At 48.0% G+C, this 22,078-nt stretch overlaps 2 protein-coding genes across 2 annotated transcripts; one reads left to right on the forward strand and one right to left on the reverse strand.

Annotated features, from left to right (window-relative positions):
* Positions 1-3,879: 3,879 nt before the first annotated feature.
* Positions 3,880-5,926, reverse strand: LOC129325990 (olfactory receptor 51A7-like). Its single transcript, XM_054974039.1, has one exon. It carries the CDS (start codon positions 5,889-5,891, stop codon positions 4,935-4,937), a length of 957 nt encoding a protein of 318 aa, XP_054830014.1. The 5' UTR covers positions 5,892-5,926; the 3' UTR covers positions 3,880-4,934.
* Positions 5,927-19,707: 13,781 nt separating this feature from the next.
* On the forward strand, positions 19,708-21,051 carry LOC129325757 (olfactory receptor 51L1-like; the record flags this gene model as incomplete). The annotated part of the gene is made up of 2 exons (XM_054973630.1): positions 19,708-20,618; positions 21,030-21,051. Coding segments are annotated over exons 1-2 (933 nt in total), but the record flags the coding sequence as incomplete, so codon positions are not given.
* Positions 21,052-22,078: the final 1,027 nt, after the last annotated feature.

A 22,078-nucleotide genomic window follows, 5' to 3' on the forward strand; every position in this document is an offset into this window, starting at 1 on the left:
GAGGGGTTGTGTAAGTCTGGAGAAAGCCCTGCTCTTCTTCCTCCAAAGGGTAGCAACCTGCTGACCTGTGAACTTAAGCAGTGGAAGCTAAACAAGCTATAATTTATGGCCAGGTTATGGTGGCCAGAAATAACTCCATGTATATATAGAAGGATGGATACCTAAAGTTTAGGAGATGCAGCGTAAGGAAAAGGTGCCCTATTCGCTGAGACTACTGAGCAGTCAAGGGGAACCCGTTCATGTCCTCAAGTCTGGCCTTCTTTACTTTCTCTTGCAGGAATTAATCCTGAAATTGGAATACAAAAACTCAGGAAATACAAGTCAATTTGCATGGACTGAAAATCTTTTAACATATATTCTGTCTACCAGAAAACATGTTGCTGTCTATAAAATGCTTTGCCATATAAATAGTTTTCATAAACATTATTTTCAGAGATTCAAACTAGCACATACCGGCTATGAACAGTCTGTGCCAAGTAAAGCTACCTTGTATGTCTGGGGTCTATTGTGCACATTGGCATACTTATCAAGAAGTGGGACTAGGGGCTCCGCAGGGCAATGCATTTCCACCACCCCTCTTGGCTCCCCACCCCTCCATCCTCTGGGGGCTGAGATCCCATCATGCATTGATCATGGGATCCCAAGATTCAGCTGGAAGGACCGAAAGCTTGGTTGGCTGGTTTTCAATAAAAAAATGATACTTTTGAGAAAATGAATTCTGCACCCCGGGGACATGACAAACGGCTGTCAGGACAAACAGCCTGTGATAGCACACGTCTTTCCTGTGAATTTGTCTGGCCCCAGTTTAAAGCCATCTAAGTCAGGGACTGCATCTTCTGGCAATGCATTTAATTGTGTAAAGATTAAAGAAGGATTTTCTTTTCCATGTCCTAGCCCTGAACTGGACTAGATCCCCTCTCTCTCAGCGTCAGACCACTCTCTTCCTCTTCCTCTTCCTCCTCCCCGTTCCTTCAGCAAAACCTTCCCAGAGCGGCTCCTGCTCTGCCCTCGCGTCTGCTCCTCCGCAGCCCCCCTGCCTGCCCTCACTGAGCTGCCCGCAACCCTTTGCCAATCCCCAGCCTCCTCCCTCACCTGATGGGGGCTGCAGCTTCTCTCTTCGAGGCATTTTGGAGTCTGCGCATCACTGAATATGTGGGTAGAACCGAATACACGCTGGACAGAAGTGGCAGCAAAAATCCTGATGCAGGAAAGAGATGAAGTGAAGAGAGAGGGGGAGAAATGGCTCAGTGGGAATAGATAAGGAAGGCCTAGATGAGGGGGGGGGCTCATAGCCAAGACCTTGGCTTAGCAAGTTGTCTACTGGCAAGTTTGGGAGCTGGGATAGAGAGGCAGCAGGGCACCTTCCAGGCAAGGTGGGAATTCATGTTGGCCCCTTCCCACCTCCATGCATCCTACCCTAGCAAGGAAGGGTCCAGGAGTCTCCGCTTCACTTGGAGTAGGCAGAATCAGGCTTCAGTAACCTGGAAGGCAGAAAGAGGGAGGAGACAAGAACCACAACCCTTATGAACCTTCCCCTTGGCCGCTGGGTTGGTGCTGATGCTCCCAGCAGGCTTCTGAGTCCGTTGTCTGCTGGGCTCCTCTGGGAGAAAGAGGCAGCAGGTGTAATTGCCGCATCTCTGATGCTCTGGCTGTTATGGGGCATAGGAAGTACAGCAGCCTGTAGGCTTAGAACATGCTGTCACTGGGTTTACTTCTAATTTCATTTTCTAAAAGAATGACTCTCTCTATCTTGCTGTGACTCTTTGCAGCTCACCCACAAAATCCTCCCCCCCCACACCCCCATAGAATCATAGAGTTAGAAGGGGCCTGAAAGACCATCTAGGTAGCCAATTCCATTGTTGAATTACTGTTAACATGAAGAATTTTTCCTAATGTCCAGCCGATACCGTCCCTTCTGTAGTTTAAACCCATTATTGTGAGTCCTGTCCTCTGTTGCCAACAGGAATAACTCTTCTCTGATAGCCTTTTAAATCCTTAAAAAGCGCAATCATGTTTCCCCTCTGCCTCCTCTTCTCCAAAACAAACATTCCCAGCTCCCCCCCCCAAATCTTTCCCCACAGGGCTTGGCCTCCAGGCCCCTGAGCATCCTGGTTGCTCCCCTCTGCACCCGTTCCAATTTGTCCACATCCTTTTTGAAGGGAGGCCTCCAGAACTGCACGCAATACTCCAGCTGGGGCCTGACTAACACAGAGCCAAGCTACACGTGACGCCTGACACAGGTTCTACACTTGTCAGCTTCGCTGAGGGTGATTTAAACTTTTAAAAACTCCCCCCTTGTTCCAGCTGACCCAAAGTGATGTCATTGGCCCTGGGAGCATGCGTGCACTTTGCGCGCACACATGTGGTACCAGGGGCACCACCTCCTGCCAAGAGTTGCCCCCTGGGCTGGCAACCCACTGAGTTCCACCTCTTTTCCCGGAAAAAAAGCCCTGTCTTTAGGCATGTGAGACCTGAAAGAGTCCTGTGGAGCAACTCTCGGCCCCACTGGGGCCAAACAGGTAGGTTGCAGATCCAGAAAATGCACAGGTGGAGGCTCAGCCCTCTCCACCCACACCTCAGCTCCAGGCAGCACTGGGCTCCAGTTTCAAAGGGGGAGCTGCAGGCTGCTCCAGTCCTCTGCACATGAGTGCACACTGCCAATTCAGACAGAGGGTTTTCTGTTCCATGCTCAGATTACTGTACAGGCATGAATTCTTGCACATGCGCAGTGTGTTGCATGGCCAAAACACCCATGTCTCATGAAGCCACTCAGGCCGAGCTTGCTGGTACCACGTCACATGGTGTCATTCTGCCTGTGTGTGTCTGTCGGCCCTGGGTGGGCAAACCATAACGCACAGCAAGTAGCCAGGCACAACTCCGTGGCTGAAACTTCGGCCTGCCTGTTCCAAGGAAGCCAGAATGTTTCACTTCACACTTTTACCGCATTGTGATTGCTAGTCAAATAGGTTTTGCAGGCGTTTGAAGCAGTGGTAGAGGAATCTCTGTGACCAGTGGTAGCCACGGAACAAAAAACAGCCGATGCAACAGGAAGACACTGGGGGCTACGGCCTGATTTAAGCATGGCAAAAAACACTCCCACGGGCCATTGTGCTTATGCTGCATGGCAAGGAAACCAAGCTGCCACCCATACGAAACAGCTATACCAGCCATGTCGCCACTTTGCTGGGTGACTGCGAAGTCCCATGGCAGAGATCTTTTGCCCCACCAGCATTATATTTGTTGCCATTTTATGGGTCACTGAGTGTGTGTGCAGGGGGGGGGATATTTGTGAATTTCCTGCATTGTGCAGGAGGTCGGACTAGATGACCCTTGAGGTCCCTTCCAACCCTAGGATTCTATGATTCTATATTTAAAGCAGGCATACAAGGTGAACTCTTTTGGGAAGCACAAAGGCATACAGAGAAGGGGGAAGATTCCCACCCTACCCGCCATGGACATTGTGCGCCTGTTGTCTGTATAAGGTTTTTATCATCACCTTGAAACCCTATGAATAAAATGATCATCAGGCTCTAAGCAAGGAAGATTCATTTCTTGCACAGACTGATAACTACTAGTTAGGAAAGCACTGTCATTTTCCTAGGGGTTGAATTTGTACATGTTGAACCCTCTTGGAGGGAGGGTGAGGAAACCAAAGCTCCGCTTTTCAGCTGGTGAAAATGTGAACATTGTGTGCTTAGACATCTTTGCTTAAATGGACCCACAGACCCAGTTCTTTCAAAATGTAAATTCCCCTCTCCCCCTCAAAAGAAGTAAGGAACTGTTTGTTTGTTTATTGCAATCCACCACTCTCAAGGCAGATTACTAAAAATAATGCAGTAAGAAAGGATAATATGTACAACCCACAACATTAGAGAACACACTGAAAACATACTGTCATATCAACAAGATTACAGGACTGAAACCCATGCAGTGAAAACATTATATTATATACATTACATTATCTATTGTTAAAGAGCAATGCACACAAAATATAATGTGCATAAGGAAGACTGCTTTATGTTCCGCAGGTATTAACCCCAACTGTATTCCCTGTATACGAATGCCCTCCTGAAGTGTTCCATTTTACATGTTCTGTACAACGATGGAAGCACAGGGGTCCTCCGGGCCTCCTCAGGCAGGTCGTTCCACAATCGAGAATGCTCCAGTACGGGCAGCTGCCACTCTTGTCCGTTCGGAGGATGGCGCCTTCAGAGGGCTTTGCTCCCGTGAGCAGATGGGTTGCAGAGGAAGAGTGCATCCAGAGAGAGAGTCCTGCCGTATGTGAGACTTTGCAACCTCGAGAAAGTCACACGGCTTGCTCCTCGGAGCCCTCCTTGCAAGAGCTAGTTTGGTGCAGTGGTTAAGAGCGGCAGGACTCTAATCTGGACAGCCGGGTTTGATCCCCCACTCCTCCACTTGTAGCCAGCTGGGTGCCCTTGGGTCAGTCACAGCTCTCTCAGAGCTCTCTCAGCCCCACCCACCTCACAAGGTGGTTGTTGGGAGGATAATCATAACACACTTTGTGAACCACTCTGAGTAGGTGTTAAGTTGTCCTGAAGGGTGCTATATGGATCGAATGTTATTATTATAGGGAGAAATAACAGAGAGACCTGCAGAGACCAGGAGTCAGCCATAAAAACACACACATTGATATCCCCCCACAGATGTTTGGTTCTACTAGTTAGCTGCCCCAATCAGTTTTGTGATTCTGGACATGGACAAGGTAAGCCAAGAAAACCACGTCAAGGTATGAGAACATATACTGTGCCTATTTTGCATCACTAATTCTGACTTTCACAGCTGTGGGGCAGGGACAATGATGTGAGCAGAGCATGAAAATCTTAGCAGCCCCCAGAAGTCCAACCTGAGCCCCTTTTCCCAGGCAATGCCAGAAGGACTCTTGGGTTCTGATCCAGTAGCAGAGAAAGTGGCCTTCAGCCTCGATCTGAAGTGACCCTTCGAGTCCAGTGGAACTTCATGGTGATTCTCTTGCGTACTTCCTTCATCTTGACGCAGTACAACACGGGGTTCAACAAGGGTGGAGCCAGGAAGTGGAGGTAGGATAGCAGGACGTGGAGGAAGGGAGGGGAGCGGACGGTGAGGCGGCTAATTAAGGACAAGGCCAGCATGGGGGTGTAGAAGAGCAAGACCACTGAGATGTGGCTGGCACAGGTGTGGAGCGCCTTGCGGCGTTCTTCCACGGAGGTGATGCCCAGAATGGTCTTCAAGATCCAGACGTAAGACAAGATGATGAGCACCGGGTCGAGACCCATGGTGGAGAAGACCACAAAGAGGCCGTAGATGCCATCCCTGCGGGACTTGTGGCAGGCCAGCTTCATCACATCTGGATGAAGGCAGTATGAGTGGGAAAGGAGGTTAGTCCGGCAGAAGGTTAGCCTCTTAAGCAGGAAGGGGATAGGCACGTGCAAGGCCACACCCCGGAGGGCTATCGCCAAGCCAGAGTAGGCCACCCTGGAGCTGGTCAGGATGGAGGCGTACCTCAGAGGGTTGCAGATGGCCACAAAGCGGTCAAAGGCCATGGCCAGGAGCACCGAGGACTCCATGATGGAGAAGGAGTGGATGAAGAAGAGCTGGGCCAGGCAGGCGTCCCCAGTGACCTCCTGGGATCCAAACAGGAAGACACGGAGCATTGTAGGTAAGAGGGCTGTGGACAAGCCCAGGTCACAGACGGCCAGCATGCAGAGGAAGAAGTACATGGGAGCATGGAGGCTCTTCTCTGTGAGGACAACGAAGAGGACTGTCCCGTTCCCCAGCGCTGACAACAAGTACGTGGTGCAGACCGGGAGGGCCAGCCAGTAGGGGGCCGACTCCAGCCCGGGGAACCCCATCAGGAGGAAAATGAGTCCAGGGGAGGCGGTAACGTTGTGCATCGTTGGCGGGGGAGCTCACGGAGGTCCTTGTGCCACCCTTCCCTGGAAAGGCAAGTGAGAAGCAAAGGGCACAACAAGATATCCTGGGAAAGTTGGAAGAGACACAGACGCAGTTATCGCAAACTGATGTGCTGTGCTGATGGTTTTTTCCTCTAGCCAGCCACCCGCTCTTCCTTGGCCCAAATGACATTCCCCAGCAACCCCTGCGGGAAGCAACCCGTACCTCCCCCAGCAAGTGGCAACGCCGGCCTGCTCCCCCGAGGCCCCCCTGCCACATTCTTCTCATGTTTCACTTCACAGCTCCCTGTGCATTTTAGGCCTGCAAAGCACCAAACACATCTTATGCGCATGAAGCTGCCGGATGTGGGCAGATCTAGCCACGAGTGGCCCAGCTTCCCACAGGCCCAGGCCGAGAGGGCTCTTTCTCAGGCTGCTTCTGAGGTGTCAGTGGTTGGCCTTGAGCCCCCCCTGTATGCGCCAGGCACTCTGATAAGAAGGGTGCTGGTGAGTAGGTGGAGTGACTGACCCGGTGAGCTGCCACACCCAAAAATCCGGGGGAAGGAACTGTCCCCTGAGGCCACGTGCACCAATCCCTTAAGCAGGCTGTAAAAGCCATGAGCGGCAGTCTTTCAGATGGTCAGGCCTAAGAACTGCTATTTCATTGCATAGACCCAGAGGAGTTAGCCGTGTTAGTCTGTAGTTGCAAAAGAATCCAGTAGCAGCTTTAAGACTAACCAGCTTTCAGATCGGAGCACTTCTGAGAGCGCCATCGTGCAACGTGACCCACTCTCCCGGCTCCCTGGCTCGACCTGCACTTCAGAGGTTTTCCAGGCATCCATAAACCGCAAGGGTGCTCAACTAGAGGGGAGCACTGGGTGGGCTGGAAGGGCCACGGTCACGTCAGATCAGCTGAGAAGAGCTGCCTTTCTGGACTGCCTAACAGAGAGTGTGGAAGGGAAGGGCCGGAACGTGCGTGGGTCAAAATCGTGGTGGGGAAATTTTATGAGCTGCTATCGCAAAAGCAGAGCACAGATTAATTTCTTTAGCTGGATCAGAGGAAAGAGGGCCTTGCCTGAGGCCACCTGGTGAGAAGAAGCACGGTAAGGACTTTTATGGAATGGGCTGGCTTAAGGGAACGGGGAGCAGCCTGAATGTGAGCACAACAGCCCGTTTAGTCCCCATAGGAGGCGGCAGGACGCACCGGCTTCTTAACTGGAAAAGGAGGGAAGGGGAAATGGGCTGAGTCTGGAAAGGCAGCGTAAAAAGCTGCAAAATAAATAAAATAATGGATGCTGTTTATAAATCCTTGGGCTCAAATGGCTAATCCTTGAAGTTTATTTTTTGGCAAGAGTTCCTCCTCTTGGCCTCCTCTTGGCCTTGCTTTCCCCGCCCAGATCTTCTGGTGAATTCATGCGGCTCTTCCTTATCTGCCTTCTCATCTATAGCCGGCTGCCTTTGCCTGGATGTGTTTAGCGGCTGCTTTCATTAGGTATTTTAGATTGTGCCGTTGTATATTTGTATTGTTTTATTGCATGCTATTCATTACCCTTTAGTTTACATTTTGTTATTGGTGTACCCTGCCCTCAGCCTGCTTGCGGGGAGGGAGGGCTAAAAGTTGAATAAACTAAACTAAATTAATATTAATGTATTGTCGAAGGCTTTCACGGCCGGAGAACGATGGTTGTTGGGGGTTTTCCGGGCTGTATTGCCGTGGTCTTGGCATTGTAGTTCCTGACGTTTCGCCAGCAGCTGTGGCTGGCATCTTCAGAGGTGTAGCACCAAAAGACAGAGATCTCTCAGACACTGAGAGATCTCTGTCTTTTGGTGCTACACCTCTGAAGATGCCAGCCACAGCTGCTGGCGAAACGTCAGGAACTACAATGCCAAGACCACGGCAATACAGCCCGGAAAACCCCCAACAACCATAAATTAATATTACATGGACTGGTTATGTTGCATTTTACGGTATTGTAATTCCTTGCTTAATGGGCTGGAGAGAAACTCTTTTGTTGAGAAAATTGATCCACAGGCTCTGACCGATAGATAGATAGATAGATAGATAGATAGATAGATAGATAGATAGATAGATAGATAGATAGATAGATAGATAGATAGATAGATAGATAGATAGATAGATAGATAGATAGATAGATTGCTGACCTATGCAATATATACACTCTGCAGTTTGGGAGGAGAATTTTGTAGATGAAGAAAAGCAGAGATAGGAGTAACTAGAGAATTCAGAGCTGGAGTGGGGGGTGGAAGAAGCAACCACGACGCTTTCTAGCATCTCACAGGCGGGAGGGGGCTAGAAAGCAGCAAACAGTACAGAGAAAATGAACAGGGGTGATTTGCTCCCTCCTGAAATTTCAGGTCATCCCGAAAACTAATTAGCAATACATTCAGGGCTACTTAAATTACTGCTGCTGCTGTAACACACCCTGCGTGGGTCTGCCCTTGAAACTCCTCGGAAGCTCCAGCTTGTACAGAACGCTGCGGCTTCACTGTCGGGAGCTAAGCAGGGTATGCCTCTGACAAGTATCCTGCTTTAGCACCATTAGTTACTAGTCGGTTACCAATTCATTTCAAGCCGGTACTGTTTATCCCCTGCAAAGCCTTTCACGGACAAGATCCTGCATAACTGCAGGACCGCCTCTCTCAGTCTGCTCCTCTGCGAGAGCTTTTTGCGTCTGAGCAAGGCCTTCTGAAGATGCCCCCCCCCTTCGCACAGGTGAGATCGGCAGCTGCCCGTCCACCGGCGTTGTCTGTTGTGGCTCCTGCCGGGTGGAACAGCCTGCCCGAGGCGGTCAGGAAGGCTCTCGTGTTTTTTTGTTCTGCAGAATTTGCAAAACCAAATTGTTTTTATAAAGGGAATAAGGCTATAGCTAACATTTGTGGAATTTAAGGGTACTTAAAGGGTACTGTGGAATTTAAGGGTATATATTATGCTGCATTCGTTGTATTGTTCTCTCATTCTGTAATCCATCTTTATTGCATTATCTATTGTTTGTAATATAAAGTCACACTGTAATGTTCCACAGTGCCGTAATTCCTGCTCTGCTGTCTCTATTGCACTGTGTTTTAATGTAACGTTCTCTAATTTTGTGGGTTGTGCGACTTATTCTGTTCTTATTGCATTTTTAAAAAATCTTTCATCTGCTTTAAGACTCAGTGGGAAAGGCAGACTATAAATGAAACAAACAACTAAGTAAAGGCAGATTGTACATTTCCTGTAGAACTCATTGCTTCTAGCTCATGACTAGCCATTAACGTGTAACCTGAAAAGGAGTGGATAAATTAATGGGGGATAAATATATCAGTGGGGACTGGAAATGGAATGTGTGGGCACTCTGCCAAGCAGCAGTTCCCCACCCCCCCACCCCTTTGGCCCTCTTTCCCTATCGGCATCCACTCACCTGTGTGGCACAAGTGCGGGCGAGGAGGCGACCTTACAGGAACCGTCGGCACTGCCCTGCCTGGATCTCCTCTGACGATGCAGGATTGCATCCGTGCTTAAATGCAGCCCTGCCGGCACCTTCCCGGGGTGCCTCCGCCCAGTCCCCAGGCTTTTAACCTTTGCTGACCCAGCGCACTCTACCCGCTCGCCATGAAGCTGCCTCTTTGCCCCTCCGCTGGGAAGCAAACATGCTGCTCTGCGGCCTGCAAGGGGGAAAGGCCTGCTCTGGTACCCGTGCCATCCGCTCAGCTTCCTGTTTCTGATTTGCTTGAGGCGGACTCTGTCTGGCCCGCGAAACGGGGCATGCTGTAACTTCTTGATAGGAGCAGCCCATTGTATTCTCAGCCACTTGTGCGTGCTTCATTTGCACCTAATATGAAAGCTCATCTCTCCATGGAATTACGCCACTCCTCTCGATTTGGCAGCCGGTCTGGCAAGCACACGTAGGCAAGGGGGGAAATTCAGCTCAAAACATACAGATTAGTTGTACCTGGGCAGGTTTCAGGGGGGAGGTGGAGAGAGAAGGCAGCTCAGGGAATCGGCACGTCCCCTGAAAAATCCCCTTTCCCTCCATTGCAAGCAGCGCCTTTTTGTGAGACGGGTGCCAACTTTTTAACAGTCTTCTGGCTGTGCCTCATTTTGCAGTACTGAGCAATGATCCCTCTCCTGCGAAGAGAAGCACAAGAACACCTGCCAACTTATTCTTTCCAATTTATCAACTTTCCAATTTATCAACTTTATCTTACAATTTATCTTTATCTTTACAATTTATCAACTTTATCTTACAATTTATCTTTATCGTTACAATTTATCCTTCTCTTTACAATTTATCTTTTTCTTTCCAATTTATCAACTGCTGATAATTTGAAGGTGATTCAGTTTGGATTGTCTCGTGCACAAGTTTCACTGAAATGAGCATGGTGGGGAAGTCTTAGTAATGTAGCCTGTTTTAGTAATTCCGTTCCAGGCAGGCATCCCCCCACCTTATCTTTGTACAGTTGTTAAGTGTGAGTCTATGCTTCTATGTTTTTATGTGGGCCAAAATGGCCACTGTAAAACACCAATTCCTTAAAAAGAAAAAAAAACATGTAATTATACTGATTCCAAGCTGAAAGAAACACATGGATGAGAAAGTAAATCTCTAATAACTAGAACACAAAAGATGAATTTTAAAAGGAAGGACCGAAAAGAGTCCATTAGCACCTTTAAGACTATCCAACTTTACTGTAGCATAAGCTTTCAAGAATCACAGTTCTCTTCGTCAGAAGCGTCTCGCATCTGACGAAGAGAACTGTGATTCTCGAAAGTTTATGCTACAGTAAAGTTGGTTAGTCTTAAAGGTGCTAATGGACTGATTTTGCTACTACAGACTAACATGGCTAACTCCTCTGAATCTATGTAAAAGGAAGGATAAATGCAAACCATCTTTCCTAGTACTAAACATTTCCCTGTGATATTTAGAGAGAAGTTAAATCATCTTAAAGGAGCCACATGTGTTTCTATCTTTTTGCTTGATTCTGTCCTAAAAAGTTTCCACATGCAGGGAGGGAGAGGGGCCTTGTGTGGTTCTCCCCAATGCTGCCAATATTGGATAGGCAGCAACAGCACTTACCTTTGGAGGGTCCCTTCCCCAGTCTACCACAAGGCTATTCCTGTCCTTTGAAAAGGCTTTAAATTGAGAATTAACGTATCATTATAGCATTATAATAGTTGGACAATCCGTTAATCATGTTCTCAGAATTCATGTTTGTGTGTAAAGTGCCCTCAATTCACACCTATGTTGTTGTTGTTGTTGTTGTTGTTGTGTTATGGCAGCCCCAGCAAGGGGCGTTCAAGATTGGGCTCTACCACGTTGCCTTCCCTCCCCTCCCCTCTGAATTACCTATTGGTGGCTCGGAGGTGGGCCCGTCCATCCTGCCACATCCTCGCCCCATCAGGCTGCAGAGGGCTGGGCAGGTGGGCAGGTCCTTCACTCCGCCAGCCAACCCCAGGCCAGATTTTGGGTTGCTGCGGAGCCCAGGAGCGCTGCAGGGGAGCGGTGGAAAGGGCCCAGGAGCGCTCCTGCACCCTGCCCCCACCTGATTCAGCCTCGGTTCGGGCCGGATCAGGCGGCTGTGGAGCCCGGGACCACTGTCGGGGGGGGGGGGGAGAAAAATCATTTATTTATTTATGTATTCATTTATTTTCAATTTCTATTCCACCGTCCCCAAACTGGCAAGCTCAGGGTGGATCACATTCTGTAAAACAGCGCACTAAAAAGCTTTCATTTTACAATTTTAAAACAGCCATATAAAACAGTGCAATATAAATATTTAAAAGGTACAAGAAAGCAGCGCAGGAGCAGTCAGTCCACCACCTACTCCGCCACATTAAAATTACTTGTGCGGTTGGTTAAAAGGTTTGATGGTGGATGCCTCTGGCAGGGAGGGCGTTTGCCTCTATTTGGCCAGTGGAGACCCAGCTCAGCCTCCACCGTACGCCTGGCGGAACAGCTCTGTCTTACAGGCCCGGCGGAAGGATAACAGGTCCCGCCGGGCCCTGGTCTCATTGGACAGAGCGTTCCACCAGGTTGGAGCCAGGGCAGAAAAGGCCCTGGCTCTGGTTGAGGCTAAGCGGGCCTCTCTGGGGCCAGGGACCACTAGAAGCTGTTTGTCACCTGATCACAGCGTCCTCTGGGAAATATATAGAGAGAGGCAGTCCCACAGATACGCTGGTCCCAGTCCGCATAGGACTTTATAGGTAAGTACCAAAATCGTCCTACTGTGGCACACAAGAGTGCACTGCACCATCAGAGAGTGCACCTGGGGAGCTGCCCAGAGGCCAGGTCTACTCACCTTGTAAAGCGGAGGTGTCCCCCCACACTCCCTCACCCCCACGGCAGATCCAGGCTTGGAGGTGGCAAGCTGGAGGGGGAGAGCAGGCAAGCCATGCTGCCCCCCGGTGCCCCCTCCCCATGGCAGATCCAGGCTTGGGGTTGGAAAGCTGGGGGGGGGGAGCAAGCAACCCATGCTGCCCCCCATGCCCCCTTCCCCCACGGCAGATTCAGGCTTGAGGGTGGCAAGCATGGGGGGAGAGCAGGCAAGCTGTGCCGCCCCCCATGCCCCATGCCCCATGCTCCCCCCGCGGCACATCCAGGCTTGGAAAGGAAGGCTTCGGAGGTGGAGTGCAGGCCAGCCAGGCGTGCCCCTTGCCGGCCCCGGCCCAATCAGGGCTGGGGAGGGCGGAGTCTACCTGCAGGCCCTTCGGAGGCCACAGAGGCTCGCCCTGAATGCGCCTGCCTGAAGCGCAGGGCCAAAAATGAACCATGACAGAGCTGCTGGGCCAATTTGCACGGCCACTGTGACACGCCATCCAGGAGGTGAATATGCCGTGACATTTCTTGTATGGCGTGGTGGCTGCTCCTGGGAATGCTCCCCACCTGTCTTGACCCCCTCCCCACAACTAGAGGTGGGGCAGGAAGCATTCCCCATTCCGAAGTGAGGCAGTCCTTAAGAGGTTCACAGGGTTGCTGCGTCACCAGTCCAGGGGCTCTGTCATTCATCCCATGCTCCGGGATATATTTGTAGACCTTGGTATGTTTGCAGCTGACGTGTCCCATTCATGCCTAGTTTTGTATGCGCTGCCAGAATCCAGGGGGTGGCGTGCAGCTCTGTGGAGGGGCCAAGCCAAAAGCTGCTCCAGTCTGCAGAAGGGGAAGGACCCCTTCCTGAAACGAAACTATGCATCAAGCAAGGCCTGCACGCAAAGGTCGTCTGTGGGTGGAGCCAGCCGTGGGCCCCTCACTTCCTCGCCGCAGGTTCCCTGGTTGGAAACATGAAGCATCCATGGTTACTGCTGATGACTTTTCACTAAATTTGCACAATTCACAGGATGGGACCCAACCATTTCCTTCATGGAGGTGACAAAAGAAAACAGGAAGCCACGTCCGCCCCTGGAAGAGAGAAGTAACACAAGACTCTCCCTTGGGGAGCCCCAAAGCCCACCAGGCTGCACCTGAAGTCTCTCACCAGATCCAAACTGCTCTTTCAAAGTCTGCCGCCCTCCAGGGCTTCTCCTTGGCACACTGCCTGCTTGCAGCTCAAAAGGCACAACCCTTGGAATCCAATAATTGCTTAGACGATGCCTCTCTTAAGGGATTCGCCGGAGGCAATAAAATTCTCCCTCTTGGAAGCTGCCGTGCCTGTCCGGCCTCCACTTATGTGACTGCAGGCCCAGCATCTGGTGGCTCCACCAGGCAGCCTCCAGAACTGCCAGAAGGCGCTTTAGGCAGTGCCAGAACTATCAGCAGGGGGGCTGGATGGGGGGGGGGACTTCACCTGCCTACACCCTTGACTAAAAAGGTAAGGCACATCCCAAGGTGACGCTTGGGGTAACCTGCCTGTTCTTTCCCGCCCAAGAAAGCTTTCGTATGTCTTGTTTTAAATTGTTACTGCAGGTTGGTATTATAAGCTGCCTTGAGAGTTCCTCTGAAATATGGTATATAAATTTTAAACACACAAACTTCTTAAATAAGGGTTTCAGGTCATGAGCCTGCTTTGCAGGCTTTTGACTCAGAATTATTATGGATGGTTTCTACAACCACTGCGGTGGCTTATGAACAAGGGGCATTTCCAAATCCTTCTTCTCCGACATTCTGCATTGCAGAGGCGATCGTATGTCCCTCTTCATGGCCGAATGGCCCTTTTCCAGGATAGTTTAGGAGCCACGGAGTTCAGAAGGGGTGTTTTCATCATTATACCATGCTTGCATCTACGGGATGCTTTACCCATTCCTCTCTCTGTCTCTCTCTCTGTGTCTCTGTCTTTTACATGGTGACTGCACCCACAGAAGCAGGTAGGAGGGGAAATGGTTGTCGCCACTATATATTTGCCCCAGCCTTAACCTGGCTGGCTCTAGCTAGCCCAATCTCACCGGGTCTCAGACGCTAAGTAGGGTCGGCCCTGGTTAGTACTTGGATGGGAGAGACGCAGTCCAGGGCTACTACACAAAGGCAGGCAGTGGCAAACCACCTCTATTCGTCTCTTGCCTTGAAAACCCCACGGCCCAAGTCAGCTGTGATTTCACCACGCTTTCTACCCACGTATTTGCCTCAAGTGTCTCATACACAGAGATTTATTTCCTTGCAACAAGTCAGTTCCATACCTATTCCATGGATATAGCTGCTGCCATTAAACATCATATGTTTTTAATGAGTATTGAAAAGCAATAACTTTTTAGCCCTATTGCTGTTTTGAATGTATATCGAACAGCAATGACTTTTTAGCCCTATTGCTGTCTTCTTCTGGCCAAACAGACTATTGGCTTTAAGACCCAGATGGGAGAAGGGGCCTATTCCATGGCTGGGTGAGGATTTGAACCTGGGCCTCTCAGACACTGTACCGCCCCGGCTGCTGTGAGGCAGAGTGCTGCCCCCCCTTGAGTTTGCCTATTAGGGACGAATCTGCTCCTTAGTGATAACAAGTGGCCGTTACAGCATCTTCTGTCAGTGAATGAATGGCGCGTTCCTTGAAGAAATACATGGGCTCAAAAATTTACTGCCAAGGTGAGTTTAAATGGCTGGCCCCATTTTTATAAGTAATAATTTTTAGTATGGAAGGAGCCGGCCTTCCACTTTTTAAAAGAAGCCTTTTTGCTTTTTATCAAAAAGAGTCCAGTAGCACCTTTAAGACTAAGCTTTCGAGAATCAAGTTCTCTTCGTCAGATGCATGGTACAGAAACTGGTCAAATATAGAATGGCTGCCTTTACTTGGGCCATTAACCATGCAGGCATTCTCTTAGACCGGAACTCATGAAGCTTTTTTTTTTTTTTGAAAAATTTTTATTGGGTTAGAATCCATTATTTCCACATTTACATTCAATTTTCCCCAATTTTTTCATCTCTAACCCCCTCCCTTTCCCCCCCTTTTTGTTGACTTCCAACAGCTTTCCTACCCTTTGTCCCCTTTCCCTTAATTTTATTAACTTCCTCTCTCTAAAACAAATATATATTCTCCATTATTCTAAGCAGTACATCCTTAACTATTTTTAACATTGTATGCCCAAACTGTAAGTCTTTGTTTCCATCTTAGATAAACAATTTATCCCAATTTTTCAATTTCAGATATTTCTATATATCATAAACCATATAGATCATACATTCATTTATATCAAACAATTTGACCTATTCTCTATATATTACTCATTCTATCTTTTTATAATAGTTCTATATATCTCTCCTCACGTAGTCAATCAATTTGACCCATCTATATCTTCAGACATTCAGTTTGGTACAAAACTTATCAGAAAGAAAGAAAATATTGTTAGTTAATCAATCCTTATATTTAGTCCTTATAGTTAATTATTTTCTCTATGTTCTGTTTGTTAACCTATATATATCTATATATATGTCAATCTATTAATCTGACTGCTTATTAATTCACATTTATCTCTTCTCCCCCCGGTAAAGTCTCCCCCCTCTACTTCAGTACTTCAGTAGTTCTCAAACTGCCACAGTTTTCCTCCCACCTCCCATTTCTTCTCCAAGTATTGTTTCAGCTTCTCCCAGTCTGTGTTGAACTGCCCTGAGTCCAGATCTCTCAGTTTTCTTGTCATCTTGTCCATTTCAGCCATATACAGCAATTTGTAAGTCCAATCTTCAATAGTTGGCACTTCTTGTACTTTCCATTTTTGCGCATACAAAAGTCTAGCTGCTGCTGTCATATAAAATATCAACGTCCTGTGTTGGGCTGGAATTCCCTCCATTCCCAAGTTCAGTAGCAGGAGTTCTGGGTTCTTATTAATTTGAAATTGTAAAATTTCACTCATTTCTCTTATTATTTCCCCCCAGTACTGCCTGGCTATCTCACACGACCACCACATATGATAGAGGGAGCCCTCATGCTTCTTACATTTCCAGCATTTATTAGAAGTATTCGAATTCCCTAGCGCAATCTTCTTTGGTGTCATGTACCAATGATAGATCATTTTATAAATGTTCTCTTTGATATTAATACATGTCGTTGTCTTCATTGTAGTTTTCCACAAGTATTCCCATGCCTCCATTGTTATTTCTTTATTAAAGTTTATAGCCCATTTCACCATTTGTGTTTTAACTATCTCATCCTTGGTATACCACTTCAACAGTACTTGGTATACCTTGGATATTCTTTTCTTATCTTCTTTAAGAAGGGTCTGCTCTAGTTCCGAATTCTCTATTCGTATACCTCCCTTTACAGAGTCCGAATTATATAAGTCTCTAATCTGTCTATACTGGAACCAGTCGTAGTTAGGTGATAGTTCCTCTTGTGTCTTTATTCTGAGTTTGGATGCTTCAGTTTTAGTTATTTCATGAAGCTGCCATATATTGCACCAAACCACTGGTCCATTAAGGTCAGTATTGGCTTGGCAGCCCCTTTCCTAACCTGGGGAAAGTATTCTAACTGGACTTCAAGTAGTGTAGTTGTAAATAGGCTGGAAGCATCCTCGAGGGATCTAACGCTCTTGTGTTCCCCTTTCAGCTTCCTTTGAACTATTCCTCTCATTTTTGTAAAGTTCCCTCTTTGGAAATAAAATGTTACCCTTTTGGACTTTAGGCTTAACTTTCCATTGACATGAATGCTGAATGTAATAGCATTGGGGGTCACAACTGGCCCAGCATAATCTACGTCTCTCGCCAGGTCTTCAGCCCCGCACAGAATGAAGTCCCTCTGGTTGGCTCTGTGACCAACTGTTCTAGGGCGTGCTCATCTATGATATCTAGCAAAATAGTAAAGAGTCCAGTAGCCCCTTTAAGACTAACCAACTTTATTGTAGCAAAAGCTTTCGAGAGCCACAGCTGTCTTCATCAGATGCAAGAGAGCTGTGACTCTCAAAAGCTTCTGCTACAATAAAGTTGGTTAGTCTTAAAGGGGCTACTGGACTCTTTACTATGTTGCTACTACAGACTAAAATGGCTAACTCCTCTGGATCTATGATATCTAGGAATTCCATTTCTACGACTCGAGCATGTTTACCAAGTCATCCCGAGGGTAGTTGAACTCAGCCAGCATCAAACATTAACTGTGTTAGTCACCTCCTTTATTTCCTTCTCCATCTTGAGATCAGCCTCAAGGGTTTCACCAGGTGGGTGACGGCATGGCACCCTCCTACTTTTATGCCCCTTATCGCTTCTGTGGGAGAGTTCATGCCCCTAATATTTTCTAACTTGTTTGACTCCATGCCCTCTTTGACATATAACAGAACACCTCTCTCTCTCCATGCCCCCCCTTGCCTATAGAGTTTATACCCAGTGGCGGCGACTGTATCTCATTGATTCCCCCCTGTTTCTGACACACCCTCTAGATTTCAGTTGTCATTTAGCACCATGCACTCCGGCTCCCAGAACCGATATCCTGTGCTTCCCTCAACCCCTTTGTCTCTGCATGTGGCCCTCCTTTGCCATCCTATTCACATTACCAACTTCTATTGTGCCCCTACCAATATTACTTTGAGTGTTGACGCTGCCATCCAGTTGGACTGACTTGTCCTGAACCAGAGGATCGCCTGCTCCTGTCAGCTTCCCCCCCCCCCCGGAATTAATTTAAAAGTTGCTCTGCTGCCTTTTTTATTCTAAGTGCATTAAAATGGGTCCCTTTTTGTTCAAGAGAAGCCTGTCTCTTTTGTACAGCTTCAGCATGTCCTAAAAAGTTTCCCACTGCCTAATAAATCTAAGCCCTTCCTCCCAGCACCTCTTCCTCATTCATGCATTGAGACCCCCAATTTGTACCTGTCTAGCTGGCCCTACATGTGGAACTAGCAGCAATTCTGAGAATGCTGGCTTTGAGGCCCTGGCCTTTAACTTTCTGCCTAGTAACCTATGTTTTCCCTCTAAGTCTACACATTTCCCAATGTTGTCGGTGCCAATGAGTACCATGACTGCTGGTTCCTCCCCAGCACTATTTATCAGCCCCTCTACATAGCATGTGATGTCCACAACCTTTGCACCAGCAGGCAAGTCAGTCGCCATGTGATTAAAACACCGATCACAGACCCCCGCTCTCATATTCCTAACTATTGAATCACCCACTATCAATAGCCAACCTTCCTCCAACTCCAAGGGGGTTTCTTTGGCTTAAGTGGATATTGGTCCATTGTCTTAATCAATAGTTATACTGTTCTTTAGGATGCATAGGTTTTAATGTTTGTATTCTTATTATATTGTGTTATGGTTTTTAACGTTTGCATTTATATTTTAATATTGTATTGTCGCTTTTAATGTTTACATTTACCTTATTTTAATATTGTATTGTATATCTATGTTGTAAACCTCTTCAAGCACTAAACATGGTGGAGAGGAGGTACAGAAGTCAAGAAAACAAGACAAGAGAAGAGCCATCGGCGGGGCAGTAGGATTGTTGTGGTAGGTCCTATCGCTTAGGTCCTTAGGACGTTCTTGTCCTAAAAAAGGCACACATAAAAATTATTCATAGGTGGATTTCTAAATATAACACGAAATATGTTAGAAATATGTCAGGTGCTCTAGTCAATCTTGAAATAGTCAAATGTCCAAAGGTCACAAAGATACAAAATACTGTTCCATACGTGAAAGATATCAGAAGTAGATAAGCTTATATGTCATCATCTCTTATCCTACTAAAAGATAAAAAACAATTTTAAGAATTTCAAAGCACTGTCAGAAAGATTTGACAGTGTCACACAACCAAGCCTGAGAGATTCAGAAGTGTTTGAGTGTGGGTATCTAATATAGGCTCAATTACGTGAAACCCACACTGCGATAGGAAAAACCTCCAATTTGTCACTTCCAAGGGCCTGATATGAGTTTTTCTCTGAGCTTATAAGACATTTCTCATGGAATAAATGTGGCAAACTTTGTACTTGTTCAGACCAAGTTGTTGAGATTTTATTCTGGGCATCCACCCAACTGTTGAAACTTACCTCTTTTGGGGGGTGTAACCGCAAGTAACTTGTACATGTTCTGCAAATATAAAACTAAAGCAAATGGTCAGGCCTGCTTCTTTTGTTCAACCACAGTCTGCAAAAAGGGTGACCTCGGGCTAGTCGTACACTCTCATCCTAAACTACATCCCAAGATTATTTTGAAGATATGGCGACTTCACGTCCTCACTGGGGAGAGAAGTAGGGAATAAATGAAATGAATAGAAAATAAAATAAATCAGATCACCTCAGTTTCAGGGGTGGCTTGTGGGGCAGAATGAATCTCTCCTGATGCTCTGCTATGTGCACAGAGCTTATTTCAGGGCCTCTGTATTTGGACTAAAGACAAATGATTTGCTGCCAGGTTATTGTATTACAATGAAGGGACCCTTGTTTTCCTGCCCAGCAGTGTGTGTCTCCAGCCTCCTCTTTTCTAGATCCCAGACCATGTCTCCCTTGAGCAACAGCAGTGGCCCCGTCTTCATGCTGATGGGATTTCCTGGCCTGGAGATGTACCACCACTGGATCTCCATTCCTTTTTGTTCTATCTATTTCGTTGCACTGTTGGGCAACAGCACCATCCTCTTTGTCATCAAGACCAACCGCAGTCTTCATGAGCCCATGTACGCCTTCCTTTCCATGTTGGCCATCACTGACTTGGGCTTGTCTGTCTCCACGTTGCCAACAGTGCTGGGCCTCTTTTGGTTCAACATCAGGGAAATTGACTTTAATACCTGTGCCGTGCAGCTCTTCTTCATCCACACCTTCTCTTTCATGGAGTCCTCGGTGCTGTTGGCCATGGCCTTTGACCGCTACATTGCCATCTGCAACCCACTGAAGTATACCAGCATCCTGACAAATTCGGTGTTGGTCAAGATTGGCTTGGCCATTGCTGCGAGGAGTTCCGCTATTGTGTTCCCAACACCATGGCTACTCAGGAGATACAGGTACTGCAAAAGCAACTTGCTTTCCCACTCCTTTTGCTTGCACCAAGATGTACTGAAGCTCTCGTGCTCCGATTCCAGAGTCAACAGCATCTACGGCTTATGTGTTGTCCTCTCCACGTTGGTCGTTGACTCTCTACTCATTCTGTGGTCGTACATGAAGATCATCAGGACGGTCACAGCCATTGCCTCCAGGGAAGAGCGGCTCAAGGCTTTCAACACCTGCGTCTCCCACATCTGCGTCGTCTTGATCTTCTTTATTCCTGTGATTGGGGTGTCCATGGTGCACCGTTTTGCAAGGCACATTTCCCCCATTGTCCATATCCTTATGGCCGATGTTTACCTCCTCATTCCTCCTGTCCTCAACCCCATTGTGTACAGTGTGAAAACCCAGCCCATCCGCAAGGGGATCCTGTGGGCATTTGGCAAGAGAAGGACCACTCGTTTCCAGTGATCTTTGGCCCTCTCGGTTTCCTCTCGGTCTTGGACGAGATGCCAATAAACCTTTATTTACTTGTTTATTTTCTTTTTCCCTCTGAAATTATATTTTGCATTTTGGTAATTCACAAATAAAAATGCCAGTTCAACAACAATCAAAACATTCCAGCACTGGAAGCTCTTGAAGGAAAAAGGAGTAATTGCACATTGCTGATTGAGTTGTAGGAAGGGCAGATACTTTTGGACAGAAGTATCTTAATTGATTACTGAAACATTAAAGGTCAGTCTGCCTATAGAATATATTAATGAGCATACTTGAAATATTACTATATAATTGAGTAAGCGTGTTTTAGACAACTCACTTTATACCCTGGTGCACCACCAGAGGGCGATGCTGCAGAGGAAAGCCCAGGGAACTCACCATATCGCTCCAGAAAACATGACGTGGTGGGAAGCCCTGGCCGGGAACAGGCTTGGTATACCAAGGGTTAGGATATCGCTTTGCATGCAGAAGGCCCCAGGTTCAATACCTGACCTCTTCAGTAGATTCCTGGAGGCGATGGGAAAGACCTCCACCCCAGAGCTTGGCCAGCCTTTGCCAGAGGGGAGAAGGCGGACCTTGATAGATAAATGTCTGTAGCAATAGAAAAGAGCCAGAGTCCAGTAGCACCTACACGACTAACAACATTTGTGGTAGGGTACGGACTTTTGTTAGTTTTATAGATGCTACTGGACTCTTTTTGGACACTTACTATGCAATGGGAGGGTGGAAAGTGCATAGGAAGAGGACTAAGGCTTACGTGAGGGCAACTTGCACTTACACGGGAGCAACGCCCCCTTCTGCCTACTGGCAGGGAGGCATGCTATTGCCGGCCGCGGCCACGCTGGGCGGCTGAATGAACATGTAAATGAGGCACAAGTCCCTGCGCTGGCACTGGAGGGGGCGGGGGCAGGCCACAAGTTAGCTGGCTTCCTAAGCTGCCCCAGGCCTGGGAACGCTTCCTGCAGTGGCGCAGTTACGCCACGAAGAAAGGAGGCGTAGCCCATTGACGCCCATTGAACAGGAAAACTCAGGCACCTCTCCCGGCACTCAGTCCCGCCCACATGGCCAAAACGGGGCATAGGATGCCTACTACCGTGGAGACCAATTCACGTGCACTTCTGGTGCAGCGGGGACTTTGTGCGTGAGGCGGGCGAGGTGGGTGTTCACGGTGGCAGGCCATGCGTGCACTGGGGGGACTTGGCAGAAAATCAGGAGCACTTTGCTCTCATTCATGGGAAAAGGAGCAAAGTCCAGAATGCCTGACTAACTAACAATAACCACCCAAGTCCCCTCACAGGTTATCTGACTCCGGAGTCCCTGCTTGGGAAGGAGCGAGGGAGCACTGACAGGTAAGACAGAGCTGGGGTGGCGGCTAACCCGGGTCGCTGATCTG

This window comes from Eublepharis macularius, chromosome 3 (genome assembly GCF_028583425.1).
Source record: "Eublepharis macularius isolate TG4126 chromosome 3, MPM_Emac_v1.0, whole genome shotgun sequence".
NCBI lineage: Eukaryota > Metazoa > Chordata > Lepidosauria > Squamata > Eublepharidae > Eublepharis > Eublepharis macularius.